General features: G+C 49.6%; 1 protein-coding gene across 5 annotated transcripts in view; it reads left to right on the plus strand.

The window, feature by feature from the left end:
- APBB2 (amyloid beta precursor protein binding family B member 2) overlaps nucleotides 1–16435 on the plus strand; it is a 378415-nt gene that overhangs the window by 346298 nt on the left and 15682 nt on the right. For 4 of the 5 annotated variants that reach the window (XM_032852788.1, XM_032852806.1, XM_032852795.1 and 1 more), the window contains one exon: nucleotides 8989–8994. The exons of the other annotated variant lie outside the window; for it this stretch is intronic. In XM_032852788.1, coding sequence (XP_032708679.1) covers nucleotides 8989–8994 — 6 coding nt within the window. The remainder of the gene's footprint in view (nucleotides 1–8988; nucleotides 8995–16435) is intronic. 5 annotated transcript variants of the gene reach the window in all.

Raw genomic sequence — 16435 nt, forward strand, 5'->3', positions numbered from 1 at the left:
CTTCATTGCCCTGACTAGCCTTCTAAGCTGGTAACAGACCTTTGAGCATTTTCTCTGCTCTGCCATAAAAATAAAGGATCAACAAAAGAAAGAAGACGGGTTTAAGATTAAAGCTTAAACATAGAATTACTCTACCTTTGCTCCTGCTTTGAAAGAAACCATTGATAATCGCCTGGGATGTTGTTTATTTCACATGCAACAGTCTTGAGTATCGACAACTGATATATTGTCACAAACACAATTTGTTCTGTATGTATCTGAAAGCAGAAAGAATAAAATTCCTTGGTAACCTTGCGGGAACGTCACTGAGCACTCTGTGAGCTAAAAAGGCCATTTCCTTGTACCTGTAAAGTGTAGAAATGAAGTCTCTGGTTTCTGATGGGATTTTTTTGTACCCTCCCACCTTCAGATTTATGAACTTGAAAGCTGACAGTGTCTTCACCAGTTAACTTTGGTTTTGAAACGAACTTTGGTTTGGTTTTGCCCAAAAAAATACCGTTGCAGAAGATCTTCCTTTCCTAGTCAGAATTTTAGGCTCAAGGAGGGATGGAAGTGACGGGGCTCCCAGCCCTTGTGACCTGGTTGCCTGGACTAGTTACCCTGGAATGTGGAACCTTGTCTGGGGATGAATAAATTATGACAGTTGAAATAATTATGACCCGGGAAAAGCTGCTGCAGAGAGCACAGTTGACAATCAGGCCTGATTTGGCCTGATTCTGTCATGTCGTGTCATGCATCTGTTTGCCAGGTTACATGAAAATGCTGTTTGCTAGAAGTCTAGCGTGATCTCGGCCCCCAACCACCCTCCCCCCACCCCCAGGAATAACATTCCTAGCCTACATGCGACCTTCTGGAAATAAAACGGTTGAGGCAGAGTTCCGTATTGACTCCGACTCTTATGTCAGCCACGCGTGAAAAATTGCAGTTGAGCAAAAGGTGTTTTTGGTTCTGAAGAAGCTACAAATGAGAAGCACTCTTATTCCCGCATCTGGATGGAGCCGTTTCTGGCTGGCTCCGGAGTCTGTCACCCGTCACGGGGATTATTCCAGCAGCTCGGGCTGCCGTTCAGGCTCAGTTGGACGCTCCGCTCTTACCGTCTTGCAGGTCGTCAGTCCTTCACACGGAGCCTCCCGTTTTCTCTTGCACTGGGCGCCACCTGTTACTTAGCTGCGACGAGACTCTGCATTGTGTGCTGCACCCCTGAATCGGGGTGTCGTCTAAGCAGGGTTTTGGGACTTTTTCTGGAAAAGGCCTGATATTAAATATCATCTTTGTCATAGCTACTGTTCTCCAAGTCCTGTTCTTCAAGCACAAGAGCGGCTGTAGACAATAGGAACCCAGTGGGTGTAGCCGTGTTCCAGTGACACTTTCCTTTTTTTTTTTAAGATTTTGTTTATTTGACAGAGAGAGACATAGGGAACACAAGCAGGGGGAGTGGGGGAGAGAGAAGCGGGCTCCCCACTGAGCAAGAAGCCTGATGTGGCACTCAATTCCAGGACCCTGGGATCATGACCTGAGCTGAAGGCAGACGCTTAATAACTGAGCCACTCAGGTGCCCCCAGTGACACTTTATAAAAACAGATGGGGGTGCCTGGGTGGCTCATGGGTTAAGCCTCTACCTTTGGCTCAGGTCATGATCTCAGGGTCCTGGGATCGAGCCCCGCATTGGGCTCTCTGCTCAGCAGGGAGCCTGCTTACCCCCTTCTCTCTGCCTGCCTCTTTGCCTACTTGTGATCTCTCTCCCTGTCAAATAAATAAATAAAATTTTAAAAAACAAACAAACAAAACACACGGGGACGGATGGTCTTTGATCCTAGGGCCATGGTTTTTCACCCTGGTTTAAAGGACCCAAGTGGAACCCACAGCGACAACTGAAAGAGGGACCTTGTCCTTTGAAAGGAAGAAGGTTCAGTCACTTTTGGCCAGCCATGCGGTATTCTGAAAACCAGTCTCCGAACTGGATTCCTGGAGGCGGTCAGGCTGTTTGGGGTACTTCCGTGACAAACCATTATTCAGACATCCCAAGCCCACTCTTAAGCTTCTTCAAGGTGGCATCTTTATTCCATTTGTCAAATATGAACACATATGGATAATAAGAGGAAAGCAAATTCAGACAGTGTGAAAACACAATGCTATCGTCATGGGACTGTGTTTCTTGTTTCTTCAAGATTTCTTATATTCGCTGGAAAAGAAAAAAAAGAGGCTGGAACAAAGAGACTAGCTGCATAGAGAAAGTTACCTTCCTGAACAGGAAAGATGGGTATTCTTTCAAGTGGTATCATGCAGTAAGTTCTGCTGAGACAGCCCAGCCCTCTGGCGTGCTCCATGACGCTGCCTGGTTCGGCTGTCTGTACTTGCGCTGCCTCACTGTATATGGAAATGTGTGGTCCGGGGCCTTTTCCCTAAATGATAAGCAAAGGTTTATTTCTTCTCGAGTGCAAATATAAAGAAAATTACTGGGGGATTTGACAAGTCCTGATAGACATCATTGTGCAATGGAAATTTATATATTGATTCCAGGAGCAGAGGAGCTGTTTTTCACTTAGACAAATGTTCTGAAGAAGGAATCTAGTTACAGGCTCTGGAAACATTATTGTTTCTGCTGGAGATGATCAAAGTATAGATTTGCTTCACTTCAGATAGAGTCACAAGAGATTGATCATCTTTTCAGAACTCTCCTCCTGCCCATTCACATGAAATATCTTTTATTAACATAGTTTCAGATGACATGAAAACGGAATGTGAGCTAAAGTCATTTTTAAAGTGCTGTCTGGGGCAAACAGCAGCGGGAGAAAACGAAATCCAGCCAACTCCCTATTACTCCCAGGTTCATTGCCTTAGAGTCTTACCAACGTGACCAGGAGTGGGGAGGGGAGAGTCCTTTGTTTACTCTATTTAGTTATTCTTTCATTCATTCAAAAATATGTATGGACTACGTGGCCCTATGCACCAGGCGGTGGTAAGCAAATACTTAGTGAACCAACACAGGTTACAATACAAGTGAACCAACACAGCAGGGAAAGTTCCAGCTCCCACAGATTTCCCCTTGTGGGGTAGAAGGAAGAACAATTAAAAAAGCAGAGTAACTTTAGGTGGCTGCAGGGGTTGGCAATACCTGGGTGGCCGGGAGGGGTTTTCTGGAGGTGATGACAGTAAGGAGGAATCTTCCCTCGGAGACCTGGGGGCAGACGGGATCCAGGCAGTGGGAAGAGGGAGCACCAGAGTTCCAAAGTAGAAACAGGCATGTGTGTTTTGAGAATAGAAGGACGGGCGTGTGGCTGGAGCCCCTCAGGCTGTGGGTGCAGCAGAAAGTGAGGTCCAAGAGAGACACACGGGGAGTTTGGGAGGGCATCATGAGCAGGGCGGCAACAGGGTAATTGGCTGCTGTGTAAAGGATGAAACCCTCAGCCTTTGCCTGGGAAAGTTGTTTCCACCGAACAGAGCACTTTTTGTTACCAGCTCCCACAGTGGTGGAACCAGAAATCCAATAGGCTAGAGACAGGAGCGGAGAGCTGAGCCCGCCTCTCTTTACCGAGGGATGCATCCTAGGAGAGGCGGGCTCAGTCTGGTGCTGGGTGCCCTAGAGCCACACAAGGAGAAGAGACCGGGCAAGCGGACCTGCTGGGTCCGTCTGGAGATCGACCACTTTCTCTTGGTGGGGGTATTGAGCAAGTTAAATTCCTTGCCATCTTGGATTCCTTGTTTGTAAAATGAGTCGTGATGCTCCCCACTGGGTTATTGGGTGGCTCGACCATAATGTGTGCCAAGAACGGAGCCTGGGTGGGGAGCAGATTCAGTGAAACGGGCGCTGTTGTGCTGATTTTCTTATTAGTCAGTCATGCTGGTGTTGATGTCTGTCTTTGTTGAGGTATTACTGAGTTTACAGAGTATCAGGAATACTTGTATCCAGATGGAAGTTTCCAAAATTCAGGTGATCGAGTGTCTTGGCTCTTAGTGCTGGCTGTGCTGGCACTCCTTTCTGCACAAAGAAATGGAGATTCGCTGTATGATGATTGCCCTAAGTCCTCTAGAACATTTAGAAACAGATTGAAGAATGTGGCTTCCCTGAGAGAGGCCCTCCACATGGCTGGGGGCGTGGAATGGAAGAGATTTCACCCACAGACTCACCATGGTTTTCAGTGGGAGTCTTTTCTATGTCTTGCTGGTGCTGTGTGTCCCAGTAGTACTTCCTGCATGGAAGCCACTTTTCCAGTGAAGACCCTTCTTCCCTCTTCTGTGTCACAGTCAGAGAGGAGCCTTCGGGGTCTCAAGTAGTTTTTTTTTGTTTTTCTGCACCTGCTTTCAGGAAGGAAGCCAACCCGTGGTTTCACAATTCAGGTATAATTTACATAATTTTGTCTTTTGATTACGCCCTAAATTTTATAACTTGAAAATGTAATGTGGCATGAGTTTTGTCTCACTTAAGACCTAAATATAACTTGTATGTGTATTCTCTTTTCATAGATACTCAAAGAGGCTTGGTTGTTTTGTTGTTGTTGTTGTTATTTTACTGTAATACAGCCCAGATGAAAGCAGACACTTGTTAATTTTTCTTACTCTCTTCAAACATGGACTTTAAAAGAAAACAACTCATTTCCTGGTTGCTCTCAGATATCCCTTTTTCCCTCATTAGTAAGCTGACTGGTAACTATTGTGTCTTCTCTCCAGCTGCATGAGAAAGTCCTTTGTTTAGAAGAATGTGCCTTGAATTTCAATAACCTCACACCACTTTAGATCCTCGTCCTCACACTCACTCCTGTTGGAACTCTTGACTCCCTGCGTCCGCAAGTTAACAGGCTTGCGTGGTACTGGGAGGGCAGGAGCAAGGAGGTGAGAAGAGAACTAGCTTGCAGAATTAGCCACACTATCAAAGACAGGTGCTTCTGTCACCCTTTGATCCTGGGAAGGACAGAACCTTCTCCTGAGCTGAATTCTCTCAAACTCCATACACCAGATGGTAAATTTGCATAAATCCAGAATTCAGTTCAGTTCAGAGATCTTTTACCTGCAGGGTATGGATTTGAAGGGGGTCTGTGAATGAGTTCCAGGCGTTACTGAACCTTCTCCCCATCCTGCTAAGGTTGTACATAAAATTGCGAGTTCATGCACATTTCTTTCTGGGGTATTTTCATCAGATTCCAAAAGGTTCCATGATCTGAAACAGGTTAGGGAACTTCCTCACAGCAGACCTCCTTGACGTTCACAATTTGCTGGCGCCCCGCTGAGCACACACGTCGAGCCCACGCTACGCACCATCACACCGTGAACCTTATGGATCAACGGGTGTATTCCCCGCGGCCCTCTTAGGGGGTCAGTGCGGCTATCATTCCCACTTTACAAATGAGTAAACTGAAGAGCAGAGAGGCTAAAGGCCTTGACCAAGGGCAAACAACTAAGACATGTCAGGGGTAAGAGGCAAAAAACCTTGAAGTGAGGGGGAAAGCAGACCGCGAGGCTCAGGAATGGGTATGAGAGTCTTCGTGACATAAAGTTTCATAGTTTTTGCTTCATGGTCGTGTGGAGAACACAGGTCTGTGCTGGTGCTCCAGAGGCTCAGCAGACCCCCCAGTGATGAAAGACAGGCATCAAAGAGGAGCGTGAAACAGAGCCCTGCAGAAACGGAGCGAGAAGCCCACTGGCAAGTCCTGGCTCTACGTGCTCCGTTTGTGAAAAGTAGAAGGTCGTGCGCCGCATACGAAGTAGGTGGCCGTGCCGGGGAAGAGGGACGCGTCCTCCTCCAGAAAGCAGGAACAGACGTCGTCGTTCTGGCATGCAGTTTATTTTGAGGAATTTCCTATTCGTTTGGATACCCAGTTACACATGCAAGTAGCTCTGTTATTTCAGGCTTATTTTAATGAAAACACTGTCAATGACTCCCACGTTCATTTTCCCAAGAAATAGCCTCTGAGAGCATACTGATGAGGCAGCCTTGGACGTGTGGCTGCTGTGGAATTCATCCTGGAGTTTCGTTCTTCCCCCTGCGTGTACGGCGAGAGGGCAGCAAGCTTGTTCCTGGCGCCGCGCTTAGCCTTGCTCGCTCATGGACGGGCGCGCCTCCCGCAGAAGCCCGGCTCCGGGCTGAGGTTTTCTTCCCGGCAAATTTACAAGGTGTCAAATCAGCGAAGCACCTGCCGCTTAGACTCTTGTGCATTTTCTGATCGCTCTAAGTCCCTATTTATGGCTGGCTTTCACTTCCACACGGAAGTCAAGCAGCGTCTGTTAACCCCAAAAGAACGAACCATGTTCAAAGTTGTTCTGCCGTCAGGGAAAACACTGTGGCTCCGTATTGAGGCTCTTTCCTTAAGGGGATCGCTAGTAATGGATCTGATTTACAATCTCTAAGGCTTCAATAATAATTGTACTCAAAAGAAGCAGACTGTTCTCTCAGGTCTCTAGATTGAAGATAAATTATCAAGCGAAGTTTTTACCATAGGCAGAGGCTTTTTGTTAAGAATAAAAAATTAAAAACATCTGGTATACGTGGAAAGCTAGCTAGCGAAATGCTACCTGCTCTTTTTTTTTTTTTTTATTGTAAGAGTCAAAGCGTTTCAACAAATCCCCTTGTGTTAAACATCTGAGCACTAGGCGATTCCTAAACCATCTAATCTGAAATGAGCAACCAAGACTTGAGAGGTTAAGAGACTTACCTCATGGTCATTCAGTGTGGGATTAGGATCCGCGTCTTTGGATCCCTTGGTGATGACTTGAAATTGCGTTCACAGACTGACAGAAGGACATGAGCAGGAGGTGACTTCCTCTCATCCTGTGGTCAACAGTGGCCAGCACATCTGAGGAGAGGGCCACAGCATTTCCCCCGGTGACGTCCCGTCCCACGGAGACATTTCTCCTGCAGAGCCCCCAGCGTGACACAGCTGAGCCCTGAAGCTCTCCGCTGACTTAGTGACAACCACTAGAACGAGGCAGTTTATCGCACCATGTTACATGCCAGTACTCTTTTATACACACCATCTTATTTAACTTAATTCTCATGATTAGTCTGAGCCAGGTGTCCTTATCCCTTTTTCGCTGATGAGGAAGCTGGTTTGAAGGGTCACACCACATAATGCAGTGTGCCTGGCACATAGAGGGGCCTGGGACGACAAGAGAATGAGGAACGCACCCAAGGGAGCATGGCTGCCAACGGGCTTGGGACATAGCTCTGTCTTCATCCTCAGCCTAAAGGACCTCTTTTGGGAATTGTCGTCTGCCTTCTCCCCCTATGATAGTCCACAGTCCAAGGAGAGGGATGGAGGTCCCCCTCTACATCTGAAGCCCCAGGTCCTTGGCCAAACCTTTTGCCCCTGTCTTGAATACCCGTGCGTTGTAACTGACTGTAACTGACTGGGTCATTTGGGAGACAGACCGCGAGTGAGTCTGCCAGACTGTGAGGAGTATGGGGTACCCGCCATGGCTACGTTGTAAGAAGACTAGGAGTAGAGAGTCGTGCAGACCTGCAGTCAAACCCTGACCTCACCGTGTATAGCTGCATGACCTTCATGGTCTTCGACCTCCCTGAACTTGGTTTCTCCTTTATCAGTGAGGACAGTAAAACAGAACCTCGTCGGCTTGCTGCTTGGGCAACACGGAGCCAGAGCTCAGGAAAGGGTGGCTGTCAGGAGCGTCACTGTGGTAGTCGTGGTTGCGTGCTGTCCCCTGTGCTGGGGTGCGCTTATCACAGTGCGCCCCTGAAATGGCGAGGTCGGTGTTTACATATCTGTAGTACAGAAAGCACACGTGCTTATTGTATAGTATTCAAACAAATGTACTAAATAAAATCCTCCGGAAGCCCCCCCCCCCGCCCCGATAATGTCTGACAGTTTGGATGTTCTGTTGTTCCAGAGGTTTTGCTTTGCTGATATCAAAATACCCAAAGTTTTGTTTGTGGTGAGTCGCTGTATCTGCAGTTTGGGTTGTTTGCTCGTTCGGTTCCTCTCCCCTTGATAACAGGCGGTGGTCATCGTTCTGGATCAGGCCATCCAGCTCTGCCTTCCTGCTGTAGGACTCGGGCTCCCTAGGGGACCCGCTTGCTATCTCAGCCCATGATTAGCTCCCCTCCCCGTGGAGCCCGGCTGGTGCTCCAGGACCCCGGCTGCAGGGCGCCAGCAGGAGCGGGTTTCTGTGAAGGTTGGGTTTCTTCGTTCCCTTCTCACTATCCTGTGCTCCCGGCCTCTGCAGGCCACTTGCTGTCCGTTCACTCGCATGTGTGCGACCAGCCCGGGCCCTCGGTGGTCTTCAAGCCCTTTCACATGGGCTGTGATGGGACCAGAGGGGATGGGGAGCACTCCGGGTCAAGAGGTTGAGTGACTTCATCAGGGTCACCCTGGCGTCTCAGGGCAGCACTGGTAGAGAAACTCGAAGCCTTTGGCCCTCAAACCCCATATGGCTCTGCACCCCTCTCCCTCTCTGCTCCTCTCTTCCCTGGCACATCTGACCCTCACCCTGCCGGCCTTCGCACATCCCACCCCTGCCCTTGACCTTTCTGCCTGTGCTCCCCCCTGCTCTGTTGCCTTCTCATGATGCATTTGAGGGAAAGCAGGAGATGTGAATGTTGCGGCTCAATTAATAGAATGTCAGAAATTAGTAAAAACAGGTAAGACTGTTTGCAGTCATTTTTACTGTACAGTTTTTATTGGGAGCAGGTGGAGCTGGGAAACGCAGACACGGGCCTTGCCAGTGTTTACTGCAAACAGTTTCCTGTATTTGCCTGTGATATTTTAAGCTTGATTACCTCCCCCGGTTGATATGTTGCCTCTAAACTCAGCTGGCATCTCTTGGCTTCATCGTAACGTGGCTCAAAATACACACTTCTGTGTGGCAGAGCTCAGCTAAAATAAGCACTGAAAGGCTACTCATCGCAGCAAAGTTGGGGAATAAGATGGGATGTCAGTGCTCGGAGTTGCCGTTAACGGGACTGTTTCATTTCCTGGATGCCGAGTGAATGCTAACGTATTGTTTCTGCTCTGTTCCCTCATGCCTGCCTGGATTCAGAGAGAGGTAACCAACCGATTTTTATGTCTCCCTCCTCGTTGGTGTCTTAAATGTCTGGCAAAGCTCACTTGCTTTCTTCATGCCGTATTACCACCGCCACAGCCGTCATTGTCTTTGAGAGGCAGAACTTTGTTCTGTTTAACCTTTTATCATCACCATTCTTATGTGTCCTCACTTAAAACAGAGTGTGGAATTGCATCTGGGTCCCTGCCACCGTGTTGCTTTTGACCCTGTTTGGGGACGGTGATGGGCAGGATGATCAGATGTAGTGGGACCATGGCCACTCACTCATGGCTGGAAGCATTGAGTCCAGATGCTGGGGAGGAAACGTGACTAGAAATACTAACGTTGCATCCCATGTTGCGTAAGGCTTTTCCCACTTCTTCAAGAGTTCATATTAGGACTGGTTAAGTTATGTATTCTCTGTGTAGGCTAACAGCCGGAAGGACTGACTCTGTTTCAGTCTCGATTATTAGCTAAAAGATGCAGAATTCTCCTTTCTGTCTAGATGAACATAGCTGTGGAAGGGCTACGACTCTGAAGCGAAAGGAAGGCAGTTGTACCTCAGATGTGTGTGTTTCTGGCGCTCCGACCGTCAGCCTGTCCATTTGGTTGATGGGGATTTAGGCTCTACTCTTCCACAGCTTTATAACTTAAGCTCCATTTTTGATGGAAGAGGAAAATTTTGAAGCTCCTCTTTTTGAAAGAATGGTAGTGGTTACTGCTTGGCAAAGTGAAAAGAGAGAGGCAGTCTCCTGTTTGTGTTGGGGGTCCATTTCGGGTGAACTGCTCCATTGGGGTTGAGCCATCTCCGCTGGTGGTGGCCATTTTCCCTCCTCAGGATGAGCTGATCTCCCGGCTCAGTGCTGAGGAGGGGGAAGGGAGACGGTGTTGACTGGGTGGGTAACACTTCCAGGATCAGTCTTCTCGAAGGTATGGTTAGGAGAATTTGCAAACTTGACTGACTTTTTCATTACCTTCGAGGAGGCTTTAGCCTCTGGAGGTGTTGGAAGCATCCATAAGATGAGGAATGTGAGCTCCCTCATCTAAATAATGAGAGGTCCTGTCTGAGCCAACGTTGAGAATATTTTCAGATGTTTGCCAATTCCTCCCTTTCTGTATTTATTCCGGTCTCCTCCCTGGGGAGAGGTCGCTCTAAATATTAAATTAACAGCAAGACTCTGTTCTTGAGAGGGCTGCGGATTCTGGTCTGCCAAGGCCACCTGGATTATTTGCAGGCAGAATTTAAATCTGTTTACACAGCTTAGATGTCTCACGGAAGTGCCTGGCGCAGGATTCCCTGTGGAGAAAGTGTGTTTACCTAGGTGATGAGTTCCTGGACGTCCTCTGAAGGGGCACTTAGCATCTGCTTCAGCTTGCAGAGGAGAAAGTGAGTTGAGTTGACAAAGTTCGAGAGCGGGAGCTTTGTGAAATTAGTGCCTGCTGATGTGCCGCTGGGTAAAATGGAGAAAACAAAAGCAAAACAGAACAAAAAATGGCACGTGTGTGTGTCATGTTCTGGATTGACCATGTAGGAAGATGACTTTCTCATCTCCTTTCTTCCTTTTCCCTCCTCCCACCCCAAAAATGAGATCTTCAGAGTATGATCAGAAGGTCCGAGCAGTTAGGCAAGAAGAGCAAACAGTCTTGAAAATAGGATTCCTTCTCCCTTCAGACCCTGTGCAGGTGAAACAGTGGAGATATAGCCCTTTGTCAGAAAGGGCTGGAAGCACAGTGTTGCATCAGATCTGTCTGTGGCTGTTTGTCCTTACTTGCTTGTGGGTCCTGTCCTCTGCACTAAGACAACTTCGGGGGCTGATAGCTTCTGACGGAAAGAGAAGCCAGGAGGAAAGGGTCTCTAGGTACATTTCAGCGAGTCTTAATATAATTCATATGAGGGCAAATATTTACTAAAACATCTCTCATGGATAAGGAGACAGAATTTCAAAGGGGGCTTTTTCTTTGACTTCTTCCTCATTTATAATGACAACTGCCATTAATCGAATGCCTGTCACGTGGCAGCCTTCACAGATTCCCAGCATCAAACAGCATGGATTTGACGTGAGCAAACACGGATGACGTGGAAGACATTGTCTTTTTGTGGCGCCTGGGTAAGGAGCGCTAGCAGAGGAGATGTGGTGAGAGTCTGGATGGAAGGGAATCCCCTAGAAAGGAGGGGACGGAGCTCCTCCCAGGCAGGCCCGTGCTGTCCTGCAGCTGACAGCGTCCGCTCCTTCTGGGCTGCTTCAGAAGGCAGAGCTCGATTCCACGAGCCAAAGTTGCAGGGAGGCGAGCTTCAGGTCCTCATTCAGAAAGAATAAATATATATTTGGGCTCGCCAGGAGCATTCCTGCGGTGGAACAGGCTGATTCGTTAAGTAAATAAGATTTCATGTCACTGAAATATTCTAGGCACCGCCTCTCTGGGCTCCTGTAGACAGGACTTTGAAAAGTTGGCCTGGCTTACCCCACTAGGAGGCCTGTAGGTGCCTCATAAGCTCCTTGCCGGGAGAGAGAAACAGAAGCAGATTCCATTTACGTAAGGGGGCTACAGGGGAGAGATTTAGGGAAAGGGTGAATAGTTCTGTCTTGGCTCTTTTTTAATAGAATCCATTTGAATAAAGAATCGTTTCTTCATTCATTTCCTCAAAATGAATTAAGCCCCTGCAGGGTGGTTAAGATGCTGTTCAGCCGAGAACAACGAAAGCATTCTTTTGTCCTTTCTCCTTGCCATTAAGAAAGTTGAGGCTGTCACGCAAGACGTCTTAGCACTGACATTTTTCCCTGACAGAAGTGGAGGCTGGTCCTCTGGGGGAGTAATTACCGGCAAAAGGATAGGAACAGACAGAGTGGGAAACCCAAGGGCTCAGCAGATGAATGGTGAAAGGTCGTTGATTCCTGGTGCGCATTTCTGTGAGAGCTTAAGGAAGGGGCACAGATCGGTGCAGCTAGAAACCTGCCACATCCTGGTTAGACACGGTGACTCGCATGACTGTGAGAAATAGTGGGGCACAGCTCCGTGTGGGGGGTCCAGAGAAGACTGGACCAGAGCCTCTTTTAGCACGTGGTTCCTCATCCGGCGTTGTAAAGGGAGCAAGCCAGAGCAAGGGACAGACGTGGTTCTTGCTGCTGAGTGCTAGACAGAATGTCTCAGACAGACATCTAGAAGAATTTGTTGGAAAAAATAGGAGCTGTGTTCTGACTGGACCTCAGAGATGCCTGGGGCCCACTTTGTGGATTTAAAGGAGCACACTGAAGCCCGGGAGGATGCTGTCCATTGGGATGCCTGGGCAGCCAGAGGGGGTGCATAGAAGCCAATGTGAGCCCATCCCTACTGAGCTGTGGGACGCAGGCGGCTGCAGCCCCAGGGCTCCTGGCGGCTCCGAGGAAAAGGTAGCGGGCCAGAGAGCCAGGATGGGCTCTGTAGGCGAAGTTTCCTAAAATGCCCCAGCAGCAGGCTGACCCTCTCCCTCATACAGTTTCAGAGCCACCGTGGGCCCAGCCTGGCTGAGGACACCCCGTGGCGTCTGGTGTTTTCCTCCCAAATTCATATGTGTGACCCTAAGCTGGTCGCACCCTTTTAGGTTTGCAGTCTGTCGGGAACACCATAGCTGTGGAGGTTTCTCGTCCCCCTCAGAATACACGAAGATCTCTAGAAAAGGTCAGATTGTGCTTACACGTGAGCCTGAGGTCTTTCATGATCCTGACACTGATTGGGAAAAGTCTCTCTGAAAGGCCGTGTTGGGCAACGTCTTGATCGTTGTTGAAACTGGATGATGGGACATGGGGACTGTCCTCTCTACTTCTGTGTGTGTTTGAAAGGTCCCAGAATGAGAAGTTTAAGGGGGGAAGAATGGCAGATGAACTGTGTTCTTTTAACTCTGTCCTTCTCATCTCCTAAAACTCGGATCCAGGCTTGCTCCTCCAAGGAAGAGGCCCAGGAGGCCCGGTCACCACAGACCTGTGGCTCAGACCAAACGGCCAGCCTCCATACCCCTGGGGACTTCTCCTGAAACCCTCTTTTTCTGATGCCTTTGGCACCAGCCTGTCCCCAGTGCTCTTTCTCTACCCTTTCATTGGGCCCTCTGTCCCAGCGAGGCCTTTAGATGCCTTTCTTTTCCAGTTTAGGCCTCATTTTGTCTTTTCTCATTCTCTGCACTCATCTGCTGCCCTGACTTCAGCTGCTCCTCAGGCCCATGTCTCCGGCCCAGAACACAGGCCTGAGCCCCCGGACTGAGTGTCCACCTGCTTGGTGGGCCCCGCCACCTGGTGGCCCTCAGGTACCTCCGACTTACTGCCCTACCTGCTGCTCGTGAGCGTGCCCCCCGCCCGGCCCGGCTGTAAGAGCACTTAGTTGGACCAGCAGGGACCCGAGAGTTATTCTGGGTTCTCCCCCTCATCTGCCACAGCCATCCTTCCAGGGCCTCCTTTCCCTCTGTCTCCTCTACCCTGTTCTCACAGATGCTGACTTAGCCTGCTTTGTGCTCATCCTCTCACCTGGACACGGAGCAGCAGCCCCCGGTGGGCGTCTCCCTTGAACCACATTATCCCACCCAAAGAAACCTTTTAAAACACATATTGTATGGGGTCACATGCCATATGACAAGGCTTGGAGGGCCAGGCTGCTGGCAGGACGCAGGTCCACCCTCCCCATGGTCCCGCCTTGCCCCCCCACCACAGTGCCTAGGAGTCTGCAAGGGACCAGTATTTCTTCCAGCCACTCCGTGGACTGATTGACTTCCGTGCCTTTACTCATGCTCCATGGAACCATCCATGCCCTTTTCACCCTGGTCAGGTCCTTATGATACTTAAGATGCTCCTCAAATCCCACTGGACGCCTGCATCCTTAGCGGACTTCCAGGCTGAACTTGTCTGTGTTTGCCAGGCACGTAGTAGTGGCTCAGAAGGCATTTGTGGAAGGGAAGGGAAAGGAAGGGAGTATTTTTTTAAAACATAAGTTTTAAATCATATTCTAATTTAGTGAGAATGTAAAGCCCACTGGCAACTCTCTTAGTCCTTTAACAAATGATGACAAACAGTGGCTCAAAGCAAACACAGATTTATTCCCCCACAGTTCTGGAGATCAGAAATCTAACATGAGCATTCCAGGTGTAATCACAGCATCAGCGGGGCTAACGGCTCCCTGAGAAAATCCATTTCCTGGCCTTTTTCCGCTTTTAGAGGCTGCCTGCTTTCCTTGGCTGGTGGCCCCAGCTCCCGTTTTGTCCCTGAGACGCCAAGTCCTTCTTCCCTTGCACTTGTGTTGGGCCCAACTGGAGAATTCAGGGGAATAGCAAGTCCATCTCAAGTCCTTTCCTGTAACCCCCTTTTGCCATGCGAGGTAACCCAATCAGAGATTCTGGGAATTAGGCTGTGAACATCTCAGAAGGGTCCTTATTCTGTTGGCTAGAGCAGCTTTTTTCAGAAATGAGGGGCCGAGCTTTTGAAACCCCCAGTTAAGCGACGTTTGGGTTTCATTCTGAAGAAGGATGAAATCAGATCAGCCATGCATTTCACTGCACACAAAGGAAGTTGTTCAACTTGCCTCCACCCCAGGTCTGAGAAAGGACTCTCTGCCTCTTCAGATCTGTGGCTGTAGGGCCTGCAGGTGCTGAGCGTGGCTCTGGCGGCTCCCAGTGGAAGCCGGTAGGAGAGATGGGCCAATTCTTCACCTCCACAGGGAGGCGAGAACTCCTGCTTTTTTCTGGGAAGCCCATGAAAGCCCCCGAGGGCTAGTCGCAGGACTCACGCTGTCAGGAGCTGACAGATTCCTACCTCCCTGATCTATGAGCCTGGTACCCACGCAGGGACGGGAAAAGACGAAGCTGTAAAAAAGAACTGTCAGAATCCTCCAGACAAAGCCTGCGGCCCCTGAGCTGCTCCTTTGGGAAGATGTGGGTTCCAGATGGTTGCCTCAGGCATTCATCGCTTTCCCTGGAGCCAGAAGAAAATGAAGATTAATAATAATAATAATTTAAAAAAAAATTACTCCTCGGGGGCGGCATATGGAAGAAGAGGGGCACAGAGCTGCAGTTTGCTAGGATGACCCGTGGCTTCTAGATCAGGGCTGGTTCCATCCCCCGGATGGTAACCTTGCAGTCCTCTGCTTGCGGCCCGGCCGGCGGTCCCGGGAAGCAGGCTGGGCCTCAGAAGCCTACCTCACTGAATGTCAGAGCTGGACAGGAACCTTGGAAATCCTGGTTCTCATCTCTCTCACTTGAAAATGAGGTTAGACTCCATTGCCCCAGGTTGTGTAGCTCAGTGGACTCAGGAATGAGACTAGAACTGGGGTTTCCCCAATCCCAAATCATTGCTCTCTGGCTGTTCCTGACTCTCTCTGAGAGAGAACAAGACACATTGAGATCCGTGCACTAAGTACGAAAAGGAGGATGCGACAAGCTCTTACTTATCCTTTTGCTACAGAATTTAAATGCTGTAAGTGTTTAGACACAAGCAAGGTCCTGGGGCCCAGAGGGCCAATCAGGCTTGTGAGCTGGATGGACTGACCAGAGTGGATGGAGCAGGGACCCCTAGACAGTACAGGGAGGCCAGGGTCTCCAAGCGAGAGAAGATTCCGTGAGTGGAGACCTTCCTTTTCCAGAACAGAGGGTAGAGCTGTGTGGTTGGACAAAGGGTGCTAGGAGAGTAGGTGGAACAGATTCTGGAACTCTAGAAATCCGGAAAGAATTTGGGCTTCGTCTGGGTGATCATGGACCCAAAGAGATTCGGCCTCAGAGAAATGGCAACGGAGCAGCGAATTTTGAAGGAAGACAGTTCTGTGTGGTGAGACACTGCATATGTTCTTTTAAGATCCATCCATGAAAGAGAGGAACCCAGAGAGTTGGTGGCCAGAAACAGGGCTCCCCCTGAGCGTAGTCTCTAGAAGGGAGGGCTTCTCTTACTGCTTTGTTGTCTTGATGGTGGTTGAGACTAGACTGGGAAGGCCTCAGGGACACACTGTAGAGCAAGACCGTGCTCACTCCTGAGTCTGGGCCAGCTCCTTGCCCAGATGCAACCCCCTCAGTCCCTGGTCCTGCAGCTGTTCACACCTCTGACCGAGGGCCAGCTTACCCGCGGGAAATTGGGATGCAGCCCCTATTCCTAAAGGAGGAAGGAGCACTCAGTTAGTACCTATATGGCCAGGCCTGGACTGGGGACGGGGGGTACCTCAGGCACGGCTCATCTGCACAGAGCTTCAGGGCGCTGTGGGGAATGCAAGCCCATGAACACACATGGACATGTCCGCTCGTAAGGGCCGTGTGTGTGTGGGTTGCCATGGCAGCACTGCAGACGCTGCCCGCCCGGCCCTGAGTCCCACACGGTGACAGAGGCACAGAGAGCGTGAGCACGCACTGGGGAGAACACCTGAGAGGAGGTAGTGCTGGCAAGAGAGGACAGGTTTGGGACATTTTCAGGATGTCGAACAGGCCACACATGGGGAGTTGGGG

This window comes from Lontra canadensis, unplaced genomic scaffold, assembly GCF_010015895.1.
Source record: "Lontra canadensis isolate GAN:19392208 unplaced genomic scaffold, GSC_riverotter_1.0 scaffold1, whole genome shotgun sequence".
Classification (NCBI taxonomy): Eukaryota; Metazoa; Chordata; class Mammalia; order Carnivora; family Mustelidae; genus Lontra; species Lontra canadensis.